General features: G+C 34.4%; 2 protein-coding genes across 3 annotated transcripts in view; one reads left to right on the forward strand and one right to left on the reverse strand.

The window, feature by feature from the left end:
* LOC111084966 overlaps nt 1-14,937 on the reverse strand; it is a 55,225-nt gene extending 40,288 nt beyond the window's left edge. The window contains exons 1-2 of the mRNA XM_022381682.1: nt 14,586-14,937; nt 3,366-3,868 (exon numbers count right to left, since the gene is read on the reverse strand). Coding sequence (XP_022237390.1) covers nt 3,366-3,863 — 498 coding nt within the window. The 5' untranslated portion in view covers nt 3,864-3,868; nt 14,586-14,937. The remainder of the gene's footprint in view (nt 1-3,365; nt 3,869-14,585) is intronic.
* A 4,028-nt stretch (nt 14,938-18,965) lies between these two features.
* LOC106478145 (YLP motif-containing protein 1-like) overlaps nt 18,966-24,468 on the forward strand; it is a 17,066-nt gene continuing 11,563 nt past the window's right edge. For both annotated transcript variants that reach the window (XR_002609841.1, XM_022381684.1), the window contains exons 1-2: nt 18,966-19,238; nt 20,982-21,133. Coding sequence is in view for 1 of the 2 variants with exons in the window: in XM_022381684.1 (XP_022237392.1) it covers nt 19,125-19,238; nt 20,982-21,133 (266 nt within the window). In the remaining variant the exon portion in view is untranslated. The remainder of the gene's footprint in view (nt 19,239-20,981; nt 21,134-24,468) is intronic.

Consider the following 24,468-nt stretch of genomic DNA (forward strand, 5'->3'; position numbering starts at 1 on the left):
TAAGAGCGGATTCCAGTTAAAGGAAAACTTTCCAAGCAAAAGTGCTCAGATATTGCGGTTCTAATTACCATTGTGAGTGTTATCTTGGTAATTCTCGTAACTTTTAAGCAGAATTTAGGGCATAACGTTAGATTATTTTTGTTCTAATGACGTCTTACAGCGCTGAGACTTGCAAGATGCTAATAAAGCAATAGTGAAGTTATCTCTAAGTTACGATAAGGTTTGTAATAAGCTGCTGGTAATGTACAGGAAACGTTTCGCTTTAGCACGTTGAAATGCAGGATATTATAACATTAAAGTTGAAAATAAACTTCAATTATGTTTATAATTGGATTGATCTTCTTCATTAAAGCTCTTTTAAGCAATACTGTTGTCTATAAAAGCAGCAATTTGTAAAACAACGGTGTTGCAATATTCATAAGAGCAGGTGATGTCCACCGGGGCGGCGAAAGGAGGGCAAACCTCTATTGGAGAGCTCTACTCTACAGCACCTCCCCCCCCCCCCCATCATCTAAGATATTGCCTTTTAAGATGTATATATATTCTTCTTTGTGACTTCCTCTAATATGGAACTGCTAACTTTTTCTGCTCCCCAAACTAACTTTTTGCCCCGTTATGCCCCCATGTAAAAAAATCCTAGAAACGCTACTGCGCAAGTGAATGTTATTTGACGTTTTTGTATTCATTTCTAAAAGCCAGTAAAAAGCGTTTGTACCTGGTTATGCGCAGGAACAACCAAGCCATGCTTTTGCCAGATGTCTAATTTAGCTCGATGATCCAGTCTTCGCGTCCAACAATGTTATAAGGATGGTCAATGAACTGTCAACTCTTGCATCTATGCAAGACTATATTCATTTTACCAGGAACGCCCTTTATTGAAATAAAGTTTTTTCATCACGTCATCTCATCTTCAACGGTAACATGATATTTTAACCATACAGTAGATCTAAAAGTGAAATATATTTGTTTCTTCTTTAGATAAGAAATTAAACAGCATATAACTGTTGAGATCATTGCTACTAAAACATAACACAAACACAATACGGAAATATTCATGAATAAATAATTGGACATTTTGCCTAAGAGGGAAACTTTCTGCAGGAAGACTTTCTAATGCCCCCCAGTTGTACAGTGGTATGTCTGCGGACTTACAACGCTAGAATCCGGGTATCGATTACCCGTGGTGGGCAGAGCAAAGATAGCCCATTGTGTAGCTTTGTGCTTAATTACAAAACAAAACAAACAAACAAGACTTTCTAATTTACCAATTTTATGGCAACTCAACCCAGCTAAGTCAATTATAAAGAGAACAAACTAGGTTGTTTTTGAACTCCCTATGCCAAATTGTTAACCATTGTCTAAGGCCAATTCTTAATATTGATAGGTCAGTACACCAGAAGTTAACTCGAACCTAACGTACTCTTCAGTATTATATTATCACATAGTACATGTTGCCATAACTCTTTCTTCTTCTTCTTTTTTGTCTGGTTGATGCCTTTACAACCATCGGGTCATAACTAACAGCGAGGATCATTTAAACTTAGTTAAAGTGATTCAGAACCGTATATTGTTTTTATCATATTTTACTTATTTTAACTGGATATATCTGTACCTGAGGTTTTTTTTTTATTTCGCGCAAAGCTACACGAGGGCTATCTGCGCTAGCTGTCCCTAATTTAGCAACGAAATAAATAACTGGGCTACTCTTTTACCAACGAATAGTGGAATTGACCGTCACATTTTATAACGTCCCCACGGCTGAAAGGGTGAGCATGTTTGGTGGGACGGGGATTCGAACCCGCGGTCCTCAGATTGCGAGTCGATCGCCCTAACCACCTGGCCATGCCGGGCCGTACCTGAGGAATTGAAAGGCATTAGAAGTATAGTTGGCATATCTTCGCCACCTTACGGACCTATTACGCAAATATTTATTGTACTTTTGTACTTTCTCCCTACGTGCCATGAAGTTTAAAAGGTTACAATATACGCATTATATATTTTTTTTTGTATTTGAGTTACGCTTCAGTGATCCAGAGCGATATGTTAGAACAACTATACAATCATCGATTGTAGTTGGGAATTTGTCTTGTACTTTTGCTGTTAGAATACTGTTAGATGTAATGAGTTAATAGTGAAATGTTATAAATTATAATGTTTGTTTGTAATTACGCACAAAGCTACACAATGGGCTATCTGTGCTCTGTCCACCACGGGTATCGAAACCCGGATTCTAGCGTTGTAAAGCTCGCAGACATACCGCTGTGCCACTGGGGGGGATTATAATGAAACAACATTTTTTTCAGTACGAGAAAAAGGAAACCTAAAAAACTATGGTATGCGTCTCTGTTATCTTGCTAATCAACCATGCAGAGACCTCTTTTTTGAAGATTAGTGTGCTTGACAGAACTGTATATTTATGCAGTTTTATGTTTAAAACGCCAGGTTTTGTAACAACGATTATGTTAATGACGAAGTCTTACACCACTTTTGCAATCGTATTGCATTTCATGAAATCCTCTCAATTATACGACACCTGAAAATGAAAGCGTGCTTGATTTGTAATGAGTAACGATACGTATTTGAAGAGGTTTTTATCTTACTTTTGTGTTTTAAAGAATACGAAATTACACATGGTTTTATCAAATACTGGAGTATCAGTCGTAATAAACCCACTGTTGAGTGATGTGCAAGTAATCATGTACTCTTTAAAGTGACACATTTCTTAAACAATGATGTACCGATTAGGTTTTGGAGCTTCTTAAACTGATATTTGATTCCATTCTCACCAAAATAAAATAACTCCATATATATTATCGTTTTTAACTTTGCAGTCTTTCTAAACAGCATGCATTTTTTGTAGTAGTGTTTGTTTCTTTTTTTATGAAAAAGTAACTGTACTGTCTATTTTTTATGTAAAATTTGAAACTTAACTTTTCCTGCTTTGAATAGTTATGTACAACGTATTAACTCAATTTATGCAACAAGGATTTTGCATCACAATCCATAGCATTAAGAGTCGAAAAACTAACAGGTCTTGCCTAATGATATATATAAAGTTTCATTATGTTTTTCTATCCATAAAGCGCAGTTAATTAGATTTATTGCATAACTGGGAACTGCAGTTCCTAGATGGACATAATACCAAATATAATCCAATATGTTTCTTAACACACCCATAAGCATGTCAAACATTTGATAGAAATTGTATTATCTAAAATCTAATACCAATAATTTTATCGATTATAATATAATAAAAAAATTCATTTCTAGCTCAGAAAATCACATGTTTTACACGTTCAACATTCATTCTATTCAAACAACGAATGACCTTATAACTAAAGATCTTACTTCACAGTTATCTTTACCTTGTGAATTACTTTAGGGCACAGTTCAAACTGCAACTCTTGCGAACGTTGATTTTTGTCTGTTAACCGTTTTAAGATCATGTCAACTGTCCTAATAACGTTGTGTAGAAACATCTTCCCTTCTATAATTGGTGTCTCTAGTCGTAACCACAAATCATACATTACTAGCAATTCCTTATAATGGGAATTCACTTCACAATCTTTAAGTCCACACATCAGAGCAACAGTCTGAGAAGGTTTCAGTAGGTAAATAAACTGAAAGGATCTGGGGTTTTCCTCTATGAACTTCAAAAAAGCTTCAGACAGTATAACTAGAACCACCTTGGCTCTATCCAAACTCATGACACAATGGTCAGGAAGGGGGAACGATAGATATTCAACATCCAACAATTCTATTTTCAAAGATGGATCTAAACGTTGATGAAAACAGTCTGATAAATAATCACCCCAGTCTTCAATGTCATTACTTAATACGATGGTAATGTCTGGAAAATCCATTGTGGCTAAAATGAGGATAGAAAAAAAAACACTTGAATTACTGACATTCAGATATTATTTTCTTATATGGAACATAAAATGAGATATTAAATTATATTAAAAATATCAGTGTGATCGTTCAATTATTTAGGAGTAACTGTGAAAGCATTAAAAATGCTTTTACAAATATATAAAAAATATCGGATAAATTATTTTTTTAGGGCAGGGCTTGGCTTAGTGTGTCGAGTTAAATAAAAATCCGTAGTTCGCACCGTGGTGCAGCTGAACAGGATTCAACATTATAAGAGTGACAGTCAATTCCGTTATTCGATTTAAAGCCGAACGGACAAAATCCTTATGGCTGTTTGTGCTGCTCACTGGCCACTCATGTTTTTCGGTCAAAATTATCGGCTCCTATACGTGAATTATAGCCCAAAGTCTGACCATTTAGCTATTTTGCGCAGTAGGTGCCGTCCAAATTGAAAATACCTCTTTGCTTGTTGAAGGTTTCAGTAAGAGAGTCAAAAGGTTGCAGAAATGAGACAAAACGTTCGTGGTGAAATACCTCAGAGTTCCTTAGCATATTGATGAAATGCTCCAGTGATATTTAACATGTGGGTGAAATGCTCGAGAGCTACTATGAGTAACATATTATTCGATATTTTTACGCATTTAAACAGATGTTTTTATCTATTGTGAAACTTTTTCCTATCACTAAGCACGGTAATGCTTAATACGTAGGGATGGGCCACGAAACAAATGACCGACGCATATTATGTATTGCTCATCATAGTCTCAAAGTTTTCTTATAACAATGTAAGAGACTTTTATAAACACATAACATTGGTTTTCGAGATTTAGCCAAAAAAAACATTACGAAATTAGAGAACCGGCGAGTAGCTTAACAGCCAGAAGGGCCAGTTCACCAATGCTTAAAGTTGTTGCAATTATTTACACACCATAACCTATTGCCAATTACGTTTTTTTAAATGTTCAAATAGTTTAATAAATTCTGTGATTTCACTTATAAATTTCAAATTAACATTTGTAAAAATTGTCGCTCCTCTAGAAACCGTGCAGAACTTTTAATTTACATACATGACTAATAGCCTGGATATAGGCCTAATATAACTATAAAGCTTTCTGTGAATATTGAATATTAAACTGCTACGAACAACACGGCATTCGACGATAGGGAGGAATATTAATGAATAATACTTGTTTTCGAATGTTAAAATCAATTAGCTGAAAAATGTTTTAATTCTTCCAAGGTTGATTGTAAATTAATATCTAATTCAAAGACCGCTCATTACCGATTATCCTACTTAAATGCTCAGGGCTACTGTTTGAAAAATGTGTATTGAGAATGGAACGATGCGATATAGATAAGTGAGAATTCGTTAAATCAAGAGTTTGAAATTTGGCTTCTCCATAGTAATATGCGGTTCGTAAGTATTATAGTGAAATGGAATATGTATTTCAGGGGAAGTTCGGCGTTCTAAACAATAATATTTACTATACATAAAGGCTATTACGTTTGCGAAGCAATTAATTAACGAACCTTATAGTCCACCGTCTTTTACAATAAAAAAAACGTGAAAAATATTGTCAGTTAAGAAGGGAAAACCAATACTTAATTCAGCAACTTGTGTGAACAATAATTGAGAAGAAAACACATGTATTGGCTTTTTTGTGTATGTTGAAAGCATATTTGACGGATTGGAAAAACTAGGTTTAAAAGCCTCTTTAAATAATAAAAAAACTCAACATGAAACAATATTATTAAGTGAAATATACTTCGATGTTGCCCTCTAGTGGTACAGCGGTATGTCTGCGGACTTACAACGCTAGAATCCTGGTTTCGATACCAGTGGTGCATCGAAATGTAAACATTTAATGAGTTTGCATTCTGTTTTATTCTGAAGTGTGGTGTACCCTTCTTAAATAAACTACCAGCGAGTGATAAACGTTCTTCAACATTAGGTCATGATAGGAATTACTTGAAATATATTGCTTAAAGGAAAGTCATTGTAAAGGACCTGAAATTTGGTATTTATCATATTAGCAAGCTGCGAATAGAAATAGTTCTTGTCTGTAGGCACGGGGTAATTTGATAATTGTTATTTCAAGTGAAATTCCCTTTCCTCTTTCAAAGAATATTTAAATAATATGATTAGAGTAGTTTACGTTTGTAAAAAATGGAAATCCATGTTTTTTGACTAATTCCATTACACATTGACACATTTCAAAGCATCTTATGTAGGATGCGCGATGTTATTCTATATGATGCTAGATGAATGATTTTTGGGCTATACACGCATAAAGACGCCAACTTTAGAAGACTGGGAATTAGTTAGCAAAACGGATATAGCTGTGTTTCAAATTTATGTTTATTTAAATTATCGTTACACAGTTCAGGGGATCCAAAGACAAAGTAATATATCACAAAAGTGTCAACTACATACATAAAAGGCTCGGCATGGCCAGGTGGTTAAGGCACTCGATTCGCAATCTGAGGGTCGCGGGTTCGAATCCCCGTCACACCAAACATGCTCGCTCTTTCAGCCGTGGGGGTGTTATAATGTGACGGTCAATCCCACTATTCGTTGGTAAAAGAGTAGCCCAAGAGTTTGCGGTGGGTGGTGATGACTAGCTGCCTTCCCTCTAGTCTTACACTGCTAAATTAGGGACGGCTAGCGCAGATAGCCCTCGTGTAGCTTTGCGCGAAATTCAAAACAAACAAACAAACAAACAAACATACATAAAAAACGAGATTTTTTACGAGTAAATGGCGCAAGAGCTTTTTGTACTGTTTCCACGAAATATTAACAGACTCAAATTATTATCTTTATTGCAACAATACTTCTTTAAATACAGGATTTCTAGAATAATACAAAATAATTCTAATTCTAGTTAGGGATAAAATTTACTGTACTTAATACTAACAAAAAATAAACTTATAATGTTATTCTACAAGCAAACGTTAGACCTTTTAAAAGACTTTAAAAAGCTTTAATATGTGGATGTACAAAATATCTACCAAAGGTTGGTTTAGTTTTAGTTTGACCTTGGTAGGGATTTTGATATAAGCTTTTAAACCCCAAATGAATTTGAAGTTTAAGAGTAACCGAGGGCGTTCGAAAGCTCGTTTTCTTCGCCCTACTCAGAGCTTAGGAATTGAGAAGGGAAATTTCAAGAGAGAGAGAGAGAGAGAAGAAAAAAAAGGGATACGTGCCTGTACAGACATGTATGCATCCACACACATGGATCTGAATATGTTGGATAATAAGGGGAATGGGAGGAGGAGAAAAAATAAAAACAATATTTACCTGTTGGCTCAGTGAAATTGTGAAGCTGCAGCTCGAAGGTAAGCAAGGAAGAAGCCCAAAAAATAGGACCACAGACGACCAACCCTGTACAAGAATTATGCGGGATAATAGCGTCAACAACTTGTAATTCTGGCAATGCCAACGGTCGGTCTGGGTGAGGAACTATAGATTCAGTACCCCAAAAATTCCGATGTGGGAGGAAAACTGAAAAACCCCAAGAAAAAACCCACTTTCACTACCTGGACGCCGAAGAATCTACCTTGATAGTGCCAGATTTGTACGGCTCACCTGCTAATGAAATGATAAGATTAAAAGGAAACCCAGTGGGCGTGCCATGATTGAGGTGTTGCTGCTAACGTAGTTAATTGTTTTGATAATTAATCATGAGTGGTTGCTTTGGTGTAAAATTTCTTGGTTAGTTTGAGTATTCTATTTCTAATTGCCGGTAATTTGCTGATAGAGTCAAGATACGAGTTAGGTGTGTATGTGGGTTAACGGAGGGATATTTTTAGTGCTCTATTTTGGTGTACCTAAAGTTTCTACAATAAGTCATCTGAAATGTTACAGGTAATCATGCAGATATATTCCGCTAGAGGTCTAATATAGGCTCTATAAATAGTAGGTATTGTGTCGGGAGAACAATCTGCCTGGATTTTCCATTATCTTTCTTAAATGATTTAATCTTTAGCAGACATTTTTTATTAATGATTGGTCCAGATGAGACTTTGTTGTATGTGATGCCTAAAAATTTAGCATCTTAAGACTAAGGTATGTTTACATCCGCTTTTTATTTACATCTATTGAAATGAAGTGTGCGCGCATACGCATTTTCGGGACAGACAAAAACTGAGTATTATCATAATAAATAACAGAGCATTGCTTAATAGCGTTAGTGCAATGGGTTATAACTTGGTGTAAAATTGTATCATTTAATATAACATTAAGTAACATCTTTATAAAAAGTAATACTTAGTTCAAATTAATCCAATATTCAATTGCTGTTAACTTTTTGTTATTTATAGCATATCAGCAATACGTTGTGAAACATTTCAAACATGAAAGCATTTTTTTTGGTTAGTTGACTCAGTAAGCTTCCTCGATGCTTGTCTAGGTTCTAGTTTGAGTCTATGATAAAAATATTCATGGGTCTCTCAGTAACATTTCAGATTTATGTACCTCAGGTGGTTCAAATATGTCAGGAAGATTGCTCTGCGTGCTTATTCAGTTCAGATTATCTATATTAATAACTCTTTATATACAATAGTTATTGATGATATTTGCTTAATTCATTTTTGCAAGTTTTGAGTTGGATCATATATTTTATTCATTTATGTGCCCTTTGGTGGCGGTATGCTTCAGTCATGCAAAGTCTAAGTTTTGGGTTCGAGCCCTGTAGTTGGGAGAATACAGAAAGTCTATTTGATCTGGACGATAGCCCAGTGGAGAGCATACCTGAGCTACGAATCCATGAATTAATATTTCGCATCCCGTGTTGCAAAAAACACTGTTAATTCTAGTGTAATTTTCTAATTTGTGACTTAAACGCGTTTACATGCCGAAGGTTTTAAAGCTCAAACACGCATCTTGTATAATTATTCTTACTTTTAAGATCTGTAAAAAAACAATATATGAGTTGTTTTATCTTTATTTTTATCAAATAAAATCACTTATACTTTGTGCAAAAAAAATAGAGAAATACGAGATACAGTAACAAATCATAGAATGCTTTTCACATTAATGTGATGGATCGAACTTTAAATCATTATTAACGAAAAAATTCTTAAATAACCAGACGATGAACTGACTTAAGCCTAATGTAAGGAACGAACCAATAATTGGTTTTGTCTTTGAATGACCGTGTAAATAAATGAATATATTTTAACGATTGAGAACATAATAATGTCTTGCATCAGTTATATTTTGGCAGGTACAGGTGTAATGTTAACTCGTGCTAATTAAGATCCTTTATATATGATGAAGATTCAGTGACTCCATGTATTTTGGGCATTGTGTTTCTGCATTAACAAATCAATTTCGATGTTCATATGTTACTTATTTGTTTGAAGAAAAAAAAATTCATCGGCTGCTTCGTCTGTAAATGCATGGCTTGGAATTAAATAAAAACGAATTAATGTTCTTGTATTTTGTATTTGTGGTAAAGTTACGCCCTCCAGTGGCACAGTGGTATATCTGCGGAGTACACATTTAGTGAAGAAAAGTGCCATTTTTCAAACGCTCGTTTAAATTATTTGGCTTCTTTAATTGTGATGCACTTTTTCATGGTTTAGTGTATTGAAATGTTTTACATTGTCTGTTCTTATTCATTGCGTCCAGGTTTAGTTTGCAGTATTATAATTTTCACGAGATCAAATATTTAAGTAGTTTTAATTATCTTTTCTTACGTTAAAATAATTGAAAATGTTAGTATTAAGTTATAATGATATGTCTAACGTAAATACTCAGTTGAATTTTCTTTATGATTAAGCCCCAAGTGGCACAGCGGTATGTCTACGTACTTACAACTCTAGAAACCGGGTTTCGATACCCGTGGTGGACAGAGCACAGTTGTAGCTTTGTGCTTAACTACAAATAAAGAAAAAACAAACAAACAAACTACTGATCGTAAGGAAGGCGGCGGGATAGTCAGCAGCAACCCACCACTTATTATTCACGCTAAAGAGTTGACAATCACTCTTTTTTTGATTCACACACAGTTTAAAGTGCGGGGAACACTTGATGGTATCGCACGGATTCAAACCCAGATCGTCACTCCGAAATCCAAAGCTCTGTCACAGGGTCAACACATACTTGAATTAATGTTGTCTTGGTAATTTCAACGTTAACCATTATTTAAGAGCAACTCTGTAGAGTTATGGAACTTCGAATAAGAAAAGTATAGACTGCAAATAGCAACAGCTATATGACAAAATTACAATTTTTCAGATTCGGTAGTGCTTAGGGCCGGGCGTGACTTAGCGGCTAGAGTGTCGGGCTGCGAGTGGAAAAGTCCGGGGTTTGAGACATGATGAAACTGAACAAGCTTTGCCCTTTCAGTTGTGGGTATGTTATAAAAGCGACTGTCAATATCTTTATTCGGCTAAAATAACCGGATAAAACCCTTATGTCGGCAGCTGTTAATAGATAGCTTTCTTCCTTCTGGCCAATGGTTCAAAATTAGGGAGGCTATATCGGAATCCTAAAGGTCTTCAATCTGCCGTTTAGCTCACGTGCGCGTAAAGTGCCGTAAAGGCTGAAAATTCCAATTCCAATTCCATAGCTCAGCTAACCTCTCCACACTAATGTTGAATGATCGATATTCAGCAGAGAATGCAATCTGGTGATTAAAGTAACGTTCTTTAGATAAGAAGAACCAAGATCCGAGCCGGGATATGTTGCTGAAGTTTCAACTATAGGAGCTTTATAACCGTGATAGTCAATCCCGCTAATCGGATAAGAGTGGTCGTAGCTGCACTCTGTCTGTTAAGCAGTTCTGAATTATGGATAGCTATATGCCTGAGCCTTGGGGTCAGTGGGATGGCAGGTTAGCCCATGTGTCGCATAAGAGGCCACAAAATTGCAAACACAAAATACTAGCTCTTTCAATAAAACATTGTGTGCCTAAATTTATAATTTTGAATTGCATTTAATCTTTTTTTTGACACTTACATAAAAGGTGTTTGATAATTTCAAGCTAATTCAATTTCTCATAGAGGGTACAGTATGTATTTCTGTACGTGCGTATCGTATGAGATGCGTTTTACAGAGCACTTATAAATAAATAACCCATGAAAAAATATATATATTAAAGGAATGCGTCACTTGACAAGAAGCCAAGAGTTTGTGGCCATCTTCCAGTGCCTGTTAGCATTAGAGCGATACCAGCTGAACATTTATTATACTACAGTAGTCGAAAAAAGGGCGCGAATCTTTTGCATCACGTAATTAAGTAAAAGTTACGTTATCATTTATTATAAAAAGTTAAGCTTAAAATATTAAAAACTAAATATATTCAATTTAAATTATTTTCCTTTTTAGTTTCAGTATTTTCGTCTTATTTATTTGTAACTTAAGATTAATCAATAATTGTTTGTTTATTTGTAATTAAGCACAAAGCTACACACGGGGCTATCTGTGCTCTGCCAACCACGGGTATCGAAAACCGGATTCTAGCGTTATAAGTCCGCAGACATACCGCTGTGCCACGGGGGCAGATTAATCAGTTAACGCTTTAGTATGTTAAATTCTTTCTTTAGCATTTTCCCCCTATACAATAGTTACAGCCTGTTTTCATGGCAAATCAATTTAGTCCGTACTCTATCTTAGTGTGAGAGTTAAATTCTATTTTCAGAATTATTTTATTTTGTTTATGTGCTCCTCAGCTTGTTCTAAGACCAACTAAAGAAATTAGATCCTTCCATTAGTGGATCTTATCAAGGATTTTCTTATTCCATTACCCTGAAAACAGATATCATAATGACATACACATGACACACACATATTTCCCAGGAGCTGAAACTTCCTTAGATATGAGTAAGCTTGTGTTTGTAAGTTTGTGTTGCTGAGGCTTACGGCAATATTTTTCAGAAACCGCCTTCAGATAAACAGGTAGAGAGCCTGTGAGTACTCAAAAACTTAAATAGCTAATATAACATCGAGCGAAGAGGGTAAATCGTATATGCATATGTATCTAAGTATTGAATCCTATACTATGAGCTCATATACATAACAATAATGGTTGATATTTATTTGTTATGCTGATAGAAATTTAATCATACCCTAAAAATTATAGATATTTTATCATAATTATACATTAGTTCGATTTTACCCCTAGTGGCTCAGTGGTAAGTCTGCAAGTTTACAACGCTAAAATTCGGATTTCGATACCAACGGTGAGCAGAGCACAGATAGCCCACTATGTACCATTGCGTTTAACGACAACCAAACCAAAACTGGTTTCACTTTCATAAACGAAACTGTAACTATACAGGATAGCTCACAGATAGTAGGAATGATGTTACAAGATAGCTCAAAGATAGTAGGAATGATGTTACAGGATAGCTCACAGATAGTAGGAATGATGTTAGAGGATAGCTCACAGATAGTAGGAATGATGTTACAGGATAGCTCAAAGATAGTAGGAATGATGTTACAGGATAGCTGACAGATAGTAGGAATGATGTTACAGGATAGCTGACAGATAGTAGGAATGATGTTACAGGATAGCTCACAGATAGTAGGAATGATGTTACAGGATAGCTCAAAGATAGTAGGAATTATGTGTCATAAAAGTAATGTGTTTTTTTCTTCTTTGTGTTGGAGGTGATCGAAGACATTTGAATTGACCTGTTCCTTTATTCTTCACATTTGAGTTTATAGCGTATTATACTGTCATAGAAGTTGCTGTCAGAAAATGTATTTCTTCTATACAAACATGGCCCATCATGGCCAGGTGAGTAGAGCTTTCGACTCGCAAGCTGAGGGTCGCGCGTTCGAATCCCCATCCCACCAAACATGCTCGCCCTTTCAGCCGTGGGGGCGTTATAATGTGACGGTCAATCCCACTATTCGTTGGTAAAATAGTAGCTCAAGAGTTGGCGGTGGGTGATGATGACTAGCTGCCTTCTCTCTAGTCTTTCACTGATAAATTAGAGACAGGTAGCGCAGATAGCCTTCGTGTAGCTTTGCGCGAAATTCGAAACATGGCCAGGTGGTTAAGGCGCTCGACTCGCAATCTGCAGGTCGCGGGTTCAAATCCCCTTCACACCAAACATGCTCACCCGGTGTCCGACTAGGACGCCGGTCCTAATCCCGGATACACACCTCCAAAAGAATTTGAATGTGTGAAAAACACCATACGAAACTACTACTTTTGGGCCACTCTAAATTTATTTAGGTCAAAGCGCGAGATGGGACATCAAATTAGATTGGTGTTATTTTGATGAAAACAACATCCTTACTAGGTAGATTTGAGTTCTCAGTTACAAACACTCAGTTAAATAAGTTTAGTTTTATTTTTATTAGAAAAAAGTTCCTCAATATATATATATATACTGACTTAAAGAGACTTTTGCTATACGATTCGTTTTTTTTTTTTTTCAATTAAATATACAAAAGTAGCTTACAAATTGCGACGTGTTTGTGGTAAATAAAACCAACATAATGCATGGCTTTAGTTTATATATAAACACTAATGATATAAGATGGAACTGTCCATAGTCTTCCGAAGAATGTTACTCTAAAAAAATCTCACTTCATTTACTTCTTTAAGTTCTAACTCGTTAATGAATTGAAGCTACCAGAAGATGCTATGCAGTAAAAAAAAAAAATTCGATAATTATGTCTCCGACTTGAAATAAAAACATATACCGGGCTTTCTTGTAGCCCATAACCGTTGCCTGCATAGACTATGCTTATGAGTGTACATGCTAAATTATAACACTGCACAGCTCGTGACGACGTGATTATCTCTAGCATTGTACGCTACAACAGAACCGTATTTATTTTACGGTGGTTTTTACTTATGTCCTTTGAAATACGAAATTAAAAATAATTTAGTCACGTACCTGATGGGCACGTGTAAAACTGATATGAGAATTTGTAATTGGGCATTTTGAAGTTTACTCACGCTTGGTTTTGTTACATTGAGCCACCCTCATGAATAATTTATTGGTTTTTGCGAATGTTGCCTGTAAAGATCTCGGGTTCCTTTTTTGTGGCCAGTCAGGAACTTGACATAAGTAACAAGTTAACAACTGTGCTCACTTGATGTAGTCGTTGACTCAGCCCGTTGATTTACATGCTTTATTTTACACGGAAATCATTTCGTTGTTAATCTTTATTTGAATAGACGACTACGTCACACTGAGCATAGACATGTAAACCAGATCTGATAGGTGTTTTGATATTTGTTTATTCATTTACGTGAGTCTGTGGCCTTTTCACAGTATAACCGATATATCTTTGTATGCAACGACAAATGAAGGGATAAAACACATACAGGGCTATTTTCAAGGCGATATTCAGTCTTTGTATTTAAAAAAGAACGCGAAAAACACTTGAATTTAAAAAGTCTTGGGTTAAAAATACATCTCATCTGTTTGTGCGATGTAACCTTTACAAGAAATAAAGCACATGTAGTTGTTTTTTTTTATATATATTTACAGACAGACAGACTGACACTAAATGTGTACTAGAATGTAAATCCTCACTTCCTGAAAATACTGTCTGAAGTTATCCGTTGTTGTACTTGTTCCTACTTTCCAGGTATTAACAGTATTAAGAACAACAGAAACTGTATATAATTACATCGCAGGAATAAAAGGAATTGAATCCACAACAACTTCAGGTAATTTTTTAGCATAACTACAAATAAAGTATTGTTAGATAAATATATTCATAGGTCTAGTGAACTTACCTAAATAGTTCAGAAGGATGAACCCACAACGACCTTGATTAAATGCAAACCTTTTGGCTTAGGACTTCAGATTTCTCTTCTCACACCCAACTGAGCTTAACTTTTTGAAAGGTTTCTGTAGTACACATTTGGAATGTGTCACGTAGCATTGTCTATTAAGTCCAAGTATATTCACTGACAAAGTCAAGGCCACTTAACGATTTGGAGCCATCTTAAAACTAGAGTCTCTACGAAAGTGGGACGATTGTATAATGTTACACATGGAATAATGAAGAAATGGCACACAAGGAACGTCTTCAGTGGCTTTTCTGATATTGCCTCTGCTAATTGTCAGCTCCTCGATACATATAAAGGTCGAACCAAAGTACACCGTCAGTATGGTTAAAGTAAGAAACAAATCTGTATCGTTATCATGTTTCAGTTCCTTTGTTTGCACGCAGGAATATTTGACATGATAACAGGTTATTCAAACATCTTTATCGTTACTTATATTTTACGTGTCTGCTAGCCGTTACTCATTACTTTATCTATCTACAATGGGACACGAACTTTTTTTTTCTGTGTTAGTATTATCGATTTGACGTGCTATGTGCGGGTGTTTCCAAAATGAGGTTTTAAAAGCTGATCACAAGTAACGCTAGATTCAAAGTTGTATATACTAAATAGGGAGGTATCGAAAACGATCAGTCTGATCGCCAACTCTTTATTTCATTGGCAGCGAGATATGAATGACGATGTCTTTAAACTGTACAAAATCATTTTCGTTCGTTTAGCCCAACATTTGGTTAGAAAAAAACTGTCGTTGTGCATGACTTTCGAAACAAATCTATGAATCATATTTATGGGGGTTTTTCACAATCTACGAATCATGATTAAACTTTCTTTCCGAAATTATATGACCCCTTTGTAAATTTATCTACATGTTTCAGTATCGATGATAAAATATGAAATAAAGAAAACAAACCTTTACTTTGATTTTGTTATAGTTTGATTTCTATATAACAAGTTATGTCACCGCGAATAATGAAACGTGTTCTATTGGTTTCACTATATTGTCAGATTTATTTTTTCTATCTCGCTGTAAAATGAATTATCGCCAAAGTATACTGTCAACAAGGTTAACATGATAAAAACATGATTTTTGATACTGTTTGTTTTAACGCAAAGCTAAGCAATAAGCTATCTGCACTCAGTTTACCACGACAATCGAACCATGGATTTTAGCGTTGTAAGTCTATAAACTTACCCCTGACGGTTTCCATACAATTTAAGTTTTATACATCAAGACGTGCATATTTTTCTAAGGTGATCAAGTCGTCTTCATAATTATCTTTTCATGAACTCTTAACATTTTAAAGCTGACAGTAAACAGTTTGAAGTAAAAGTGTAAAGACATAATTCGTGAATTTTTTTTTTTTGTTGGATAACTTTCGCTGTTTTCAGAACGCCTATATATATATAACTACATGACGTTATGTAATCTTACACGTCCTAGACAGCATGAAATAAAGTGATCCTAGTAAGACCACGGTAATGCTTCATCATAATTCCTCCGTAACTATTCTTTATTACCACATTACAAATCAATTACATTACCACATTTTCAGTCCGCAGCTCACTAAGTTAACCACTAGGTTCTGTCTAGCATTTTTTGAAAGCACTGTCGTACATTTTTGGGCTATACAGAAGTAACTAACTGTGTTTTGTAGTCGATATTTCAATCCAACATTCCGGGGTACTTTTCTGAAAGACTATGTTGAAAAATAGCAACTTTTTGCTTGTCTGTTTCTTGTTAAGGGCAAAGCTACAAAGTGGGTTTTCTGTGCTATACCCACTGCGACTGTCGAAACCCGATTTTTACCGTTTTAAGCCTTCAGATATTCCACTGAACCACCGAGAGGGGAAGAGGCAGAATCTAGTATCGGAAAATTGAAAAAAGATTTAATGTGTTGTAAATCTGTTGTTTCTCTTATCATGGGTTCTTACTATGAGTCATCAAACGAGTGATCTCAGAGATAAAAAGTTGCTGCTGTATAAAAACCCGGATGACGTTATCTTGTTAAAATGAAAGTCTTAATCTACGTGTTTATGAGTTTGTTTATTTACCATGTTTTGAAAAACACGATTAGTAAGAATTAATAAAAACATACGGTCGACAGTCTAACACGAAGCAATTTAACTTTCAGCTTTTTTAACTAAAATAATAAAATATTCAAAACTAATAAAGACATGACGACAGAAAAACAAAACAGTTTGATCAATTTATAAAGATAAATCCAAGTAAACTAACGAATTTCGTTATATAACTTTGTTGTTTGATATGAGTAGTTGTAAGAGAATTTTACTGACAAATCTTACAAAAACTTTAGTAATACATTTGATTTTTAATGTAAAAAACAGAATTGTACTGTTGGCTAAAACCTTGTCACATTTCGTGTAGATGTACTTCGTAAGTTCACAACTGTAGTAAGTTAACATATATTACATATAAGTAAATAAGGGGAGACTCTGAACGTGCACGATGATTGACTGCCACAGGCAATAGAGGGGAGAGTTTGTTTGTTTGTTTGAATTTCGCGCAAAGCTATACGAGGGCTATCTGCGTTAGCCGTCCCTAATTTAGCAGTGTAAGACTAGAGGGAAGGCAGCTAGTCATCACCACCCACCGCCAACTCTTGAGCTACTCTTTTACCAACGAATAGTGGGATTGACCGTCACATTATAATTGCCCCCACGGCTGAAAGGGCGAACATGTTTGGTGGGACGGGGATTCGAACCCGCGACCCGCAGATTACGAGTCGAGCTCCCTAACCACCTGGCCATGCCGGGCCAGAGGGGAGAGAAGAGGGTAGAGACGACATTCGCAGAGTTCAATAGTAAATAAATCCACTTTGCTATATAGAGTTGGCAATAGTAATCTTAAGAAGATCTATAATTATAAATGAAGTGATTATTCTGTCACATTTTATAAATCCAACACATTTGCTGTTTATCATTACTGGATATACTTTACAACAACAATGTAAAATCACAGACTTGCTATGTGTCACACATATTGAAACATTTATTAACAAGTCTTCAAGATACACTAATTTACCATTTATGTAAATATTTTAGTTTATAAAATACTGGATTATCTTTCACACAACTTTTCTACATTATGTCCATATAACTATTTGTCCATTTGTTAGAGTCTATATTTTTCATGTAAATACTGTGCAACAATATGTGAAAAGAAACTCTGAATTTATCACGAGACATTTTAATACATTGTACTAAACACATGTAACTACATATGTAAACAAATAAAGAATTCAATATAAACTAGTTTACATTTCGAAACAGATGTTTCCTCAGATAGATTTTAAAACAATGTTACAGTAATATGTATTATCTTTTCACTTAAAAATTTATGCACATTGTCAGTTACAAATCAGCATTGGTATGTATATATCAGATGAAATGGAAAAGTTCTTGTTTTCAAATATTGCATGGCAATAGAACAAGTTGATTCTCAAGTTGAAGCCATTGAAAGCCATATGACTAATAAACAAAGGTCAGTCCTGAGTTGACCAAGTGTATTTTACAATATACACAGCAAGCAGTCAGATCTGAGTTACTCATTCCTGTATAAACTGAAGTCATATCAGTCTACAATCAGTTTCAATTCAACTTTCATGCAATTACGACATCTTATAGTTCTACTAACGATAATTATGGACAACTCATATGTTTTAAGTAATATTCTATTGATTCCTTGTTTTTTAAACATATTCCTGAACGAAATTATACAAGTAATACTAAAAAATTACTTTTGATATTGATAACAGAAAATATGAAATAAGGGCAAAATAGTTATAATTTAATTGTATAAACCAATAAAAACTTCATTACATTACGTTATAACAACAATAATAAATTAATAAAACTTCATTACATCACGTTACAGCAACTAATAAACTAATAAAAACCTCATTACATCACGTTACAACAACAGTAATAAACCAATAAAAACTTCATTACATTACATTATAACAACAATAATAAACTAATACTAACAAACATCAGAAATATTGTTAAAGAGCTGTGAACTAGCAAAAACGAAACACAAATAACAACTAATGCTTAAAACCATACTGACAAATGGTGTATTAGTTTATGAGAAAAAAAAGTTAAAAATGGGGATAACAACATTATTAGATTATTTTTAACACATTTTAAAACTCCGAAGTCGAACATTTTGGAATTTGTCCAGACTAACAAGCTCAGTTGTTATAAAAATACTGGTTTAATCTTAGAAATCCTACGTCACTCTCAGGGCTGATGTACACTGACGAGGCTTCTTTTATCTCATCTGAATCTTCCGACTCCGCAGGAGGAGGGTCCGCAGTATTCTTATTTTAAAAGTTATATTCCTGGTTCAGAAAAGGTGTAAGCGTTTACGAACGAGCGAAAGGTTAATTTTCGATAATATTCGTTTTTGTTTTTTTACTACAAATCGTTTTAACCAGTGTCAGAGCTAGCGTTTCCTTCTTCAAAATGTCATTTCAAAGGCCATTTCTAGTTTCCATGAAGCGACCCGATTCCCAACAAGCGTGGGGGTTCCGGGTCGTGGGAGGAAGAAATCAAGATCATCCTGTGATGATACTCAAGGTTTGACGCTTATGATTAAACGTGTTCACCAATTTTATTTTAAAATATGACATTTTCTTAAAATTAATTATCGATTGTGTTATTTATGTATTTAACTTGTAAGTTGTACATAGTTGATTATACTTGAGAAGAATCATTCTATTTGTGAAATAATAATGTTTGGTTCTTTGAGTGATTGGTACTTTCAAATATTTGAAAACTCAAAAACAAATAAACGTTAAACTTATAATGCTTTATCTGAAGTTTCTAGGGCATATGAAGTCAAAGGTTAACAATAATAAGAAATTAGAAAATTAAACTTTACTGTGACTGAATGAGTAGTACGAGTAGTCCGCTAAACCCAGGACTTTTTCTGTTAGTTTTATATGTGCTAGCCCTATACTTGGTTTCAGGAGAAGCCTGAAGTTTGAATTACTTAAAATATATTCAGCACTTCTTCCATGCCCTTTCCTTTTTAACACAAAATTCCAGAGTGGGCTGTCATCGTTCTGTCTATTGCAGGGATCGAAATTCGAATCCTATCACTATAAGCTTTCAAGCTTGCAGCTGTGATACCTGGGATATGTTCTTTCTAGCTTTATATCTAACTCACATCAGTCAGAGAAAAAAAATAGAATTTTCGAAGAAAGTTAAGAGTTTTTTTTTTTTGGAAAACTGAAAAAAAAAAAATTTGATACTCCTTTGTAATCTTTTACAACCGTTTTCACGATTAAATGAGAGCAGTTTACGTGTTTCATAATAATGAAAATTTTAGTTGATTTTAATCTCGATGAGATCTAGACTGCTACCAAAGACGGAATATATAGTTAACCGCATAGGCAACAAAGATACCAAAGACGGCACAAACCGATACAGTGCAAGACTGATGGTAGGAAGAAAAGTAAGATGGAGAGTTCTACTTATACGTTAAGTTTTATTTTTAGTTGTCTACTGAGGACTAAACTTCCCGCTTAACCTTTTTACAACGCTACATGACTGACTCATGATGTATTTTAGTCTTTAAGTTTAATTAACTACCTGACCTAAATTTATTCCCGCCAAATGAGATTTATCTTATAAGTTCCAAGAAGACAGTTCAGATTCGTACCTAAAGGTTTTTACCTTGTCACGTGAGAAGCCGCTAATGTAAAATATTACTCCAAAATATCGCAAGTGCATCTTAATGACGAAGAATTATACCCACTGTAAAAATGATGTACCAGTGTATGGTCAACGAAACCTCGTGTTATGAAGTACGTCTATGTCAAAAAGTTAATGTACTTAAGAATGCGTCCATACAAATAAAATAATTAATGGTAGCTGTATTATGTGAATGACTTTGGTGAGAATAACAAGCATGGGCAACATTAGTGTCATTAGTGTATGAATAATATATTATTAACAAGTTGATAAATTCAAATCTATTTTATGATGCGTATTCATAAGCAATTAAATGGTTGAGAAAGTCACAATAAAGACGAATATTTATGGTAATGTTTTTTAAAAGTTCACAGCGCTGTTCTGAACATATTATATATAATTGTATAGGAAGACAGAATCGAAACCAGCAGACCATTGTTGGTTTTTCATATTGTAAATGATAAAAAAGCTACTGCAGCTAACACCAAGATACATTTACAAATCATATATTGTGATATTCTCTAGCTGTTCCGTAAATAAGGTGATGTGTAATATTTATAGATGCCACAAATGCTGTAATTCTTATGACTACCCTATACCATTATTTTCATTTTTGCTCACCAGGTAGTTCCAGCTAGTATAGCTGAGCAAGCAGGATTGTATAAGGGCGATGAAGTGATACAGGTGGGACGTGACAATGTTCAAGATATGACACATGACGAAGTCCAGGATGTTATCCGGAAATGTGGAAACCGATTAGAAATGGTCGTAGTAAGGTAACTGTTTTTCCTTGAAGTTATATATTTAATTTATTATTTAGGAAAACGTTTTACGTTTAAAAGTATTTATTAACATTTCGAAGCATTGTTTTTAGAAATAATCACTAAAATATCGAAAACACATTCTAGTACAAGTATAAGAGAATAACATTAAATATATATAAAAAACGCGCCACAAAATTATTCACATCATCTAAATCACATTGATTTACCATCCAGATCGAATCAGCTTGTGTTTGTATGTCTGTTTGTTAGTGCGTGAAAAACATTTCTTATGTTCTATAACTCATGAACAGAGTTCCGGATGTATATCGTATTTTTAACGGAAAGGTCGAGTTGTATTTACAGATATAGTTTTCATTACTAAGCTCTAGATGAAGTTCATACCTTGAGTGCACAGAACATGATATAAAATATAATTATAACTAAAGTATTTTGTAGTACAAACCACTGGCCGAGGTCTAAATTCAGAACAAATCTTTGATTAACATAATATCAGCTGCGATCTAGACAGAAATCAAATCTTTCATTAATCTTATATTACTTGAGATCTAAGCATACAAAAATATTGAACTTGACAAAGTCACAACAATCTAGGTGTGTTATATAAACGAGTTTTAAGAGTAAAAAACCTTTATTTCAATTTAAGCCGTAATTAATGATACAACATAAATGAAGAGCAATGTATTTCCAGTTAAAGTGAGTAACATCTAGGTTACTTAACATGTTAATGGATAATTTAGTTTTGTATATTTTTAATATAGAATATCCGAACTTTAGTGTTAAGTACAAAATGTAATTCACTGTCGAGATAACTTGTAAAGTACTAATCAGGCCTCCTCTACTTACCTTTTAGACATTTTATAGGTAGGGTATTGTTCTAAACCAAGAAACGCAAAAACAAACAACATTCTGCCAACAAGGAACAGAAAAAAAAAGAAATACACAAAACGTGTTTGAACAACAGTGTAATAGTTTTAATCTAAGTTTGACTTGAGATAAAGTTACTTAGAACATTCGATCGCATGGCGTACAGTATCGCTCCTTCATACTTGGTGGCAAGTTGTTAGGTATAAAATAAAGAGTGATAAAAAACCAGGAATATTTTATGTTTATACAGAAGTATGTTATGTCAGAGTTGAATTAAGTATGCCATTCGATTTTCATTCGAGAAAAGATATTAGTTTTGAAAATTTTCTATGAACGCCGTAAAAAGTTTTATGAACCCAGTCAAATTCATATTTGATGAATTGGAGTGAACCTGGAAAGTGGGATTGACCGTCACTTTATAACGCCCCCACGGTTGAAAGGGCGAGCATATTTGGTGGGACGGGAATTCAAACACGCGACCCTCAGATTACCAGTCAAACACCCTAATCACCTGGTCAAGCCCGGCCCAGACCCGTGAAATAATGACGGGTTGGAGTTGTATAATAAAAAACCGGGGTTCCCGCTCTTCCTTCAACGTGCTTTGTTCACCAAATTTACCCCTTCATCGTAAAAGAAGAACAATCACACATTGCGAAAATAAAAATAATTTTCATGTACACTCTCAAAAAACCAATACACACATATATTGATATGACCTTTATGATAAAAATTCTATCACAAAGTTTAAATTGGCTTTTATATATACTAGATAAACACACACACATTTATATATTGCTATTAGTCTTAACTAATGATGGTACTTGAAATGAATTTTTAGGTTTAAACTTCTTTTCCATATTCTATTAGATATGTCTTGATTCCAATATAAATGCATATTTCATATGAATTTCCATTCCTTATCAACGTTCAAAGTATTGTTATGAAACACACAGACAACTTAACAGAGAACCTAAATTTGTTTTCTTTGTGCAGATAGAGTTTTCATAAGTTCGGTAAAAAATATTTACAAAATAATGACTAGTTTTCTCTATCTAGCGTGAATAGCAGAGAAAGGAAAAAAATAATAATGAAACTGAAAACTTCAAGAAAACCTAATAAAAACATAAGTATTATGGTCACTAACCTTTAACTTAGATGTTTTTAAAACTAGCCAAAACCTTCGAAATGTCTACATCAAGCTAAGTATATGTGTAAACCAGAAGGTAAAACGATCTAACAAAGTGGACTTCAAGCCAGCCCTCGTGAACGTTCGAAGTATTATATACATACTTAAGGCAACAACATAAGGTCATAGTTTTGTTGCCAAGTGACACAGATGAACGAAACGTTACCAAAAGACAACTGACTTTTATATATACTAGTAGGAATACCCGCCCTCCGGGCAGGTATAACTGCTAGTTCCTGCGGAAGACTATTAGGCCTGCTGCCTTTTCTGGAATTGTCTAACAGTTCCACAACAATGTACTCATAGTTGACATTCAATAATGTTCACCATCCATGAGAAAAAGGATTTTATTGAAATTTTAGTTTAAAAATGAGCTATCATCACAGCATTACATCACAGAGTAGATTTTATTGAAATATTTCTTTGTAGACGCAGTTATCAATGAAAGTGCGTTGCTTTTCTGTTGCAATGCTCATGAGATTTTCACTAAAGAAAAACAAATTATTTTTTTAAGTTTGTTTTTGTTTTATATTTGAAACTTATTTCTTTTTTGTCATTATTATTGGTTAAATCTGAAACATATCATTTTTGTTTGTAATTTTTATTGGCTAAATCTGAAACATTTTTATGGAAATTCTAATTGTTCTATTTATTGCTCGGCTATAAAAATACTCCCTAGTTATTGCTTGTTTGGAATTAAGCACAAAGCCACACAATGGGCTATCTGGGCTTTGCCCACCACGGGTATCGAAATCCGGTTTCTAGCGTTGTAAGTCCGCAGACATACTGCTGTGCCACTGGGGAGGGGGCTGTCTAGTTATAAAATTATTGCCCAGTTATGATTGATGATGATCGGTGCGGTGGTTTCCGAGATCCGAGTTTTGGACGTATACATCGCAAGCTCCATTATAATAAGATTCTCGATTGATAACGACTGAGTTGAAGAAAAAAAATATTTCCATGTTCAAAACCTTAAAGTTATTTTATTAGGAGTAGAGTAAAAACATACGTTCTGAAAAAGTTCCATATGACTATTTCAATGCAAATAATTGAATATTTAAAATAATTTTCTCCTTATTACAGTACGGAGAACTCAAAGATCGTGTTGTTTGAAACATATAGACCACTTATCAGATAACCTAAATTTTTATTGGTGTCCAGATAGAGTTTTCATAAGATCGGTAAAAATATTTACAAAACAATGATTTGTTTGTTTGTTTGTAATTAAGCACAAAGCTACACAATGGGCTATCTGTGCTCTGCCCACCACGGGTAT

The sequence above is a fragment of the Limulus polyphemus genome, unplaced genomic scaffold (assembly GCF_000517525.1).
Source record: "Limulus polyphemus unplaced genomic scaffold, Limulus_polyphemus-2.1.2 Scaffold185, whole genome shotgun sequence".
Classification (NCBI taxonomy): domain Eukaryota; kingdom Metazoa; phylum Arthropoda; class Merostomata; order Xiphosura; family Limulidae; genus Limulus; species Limulus polyphemus.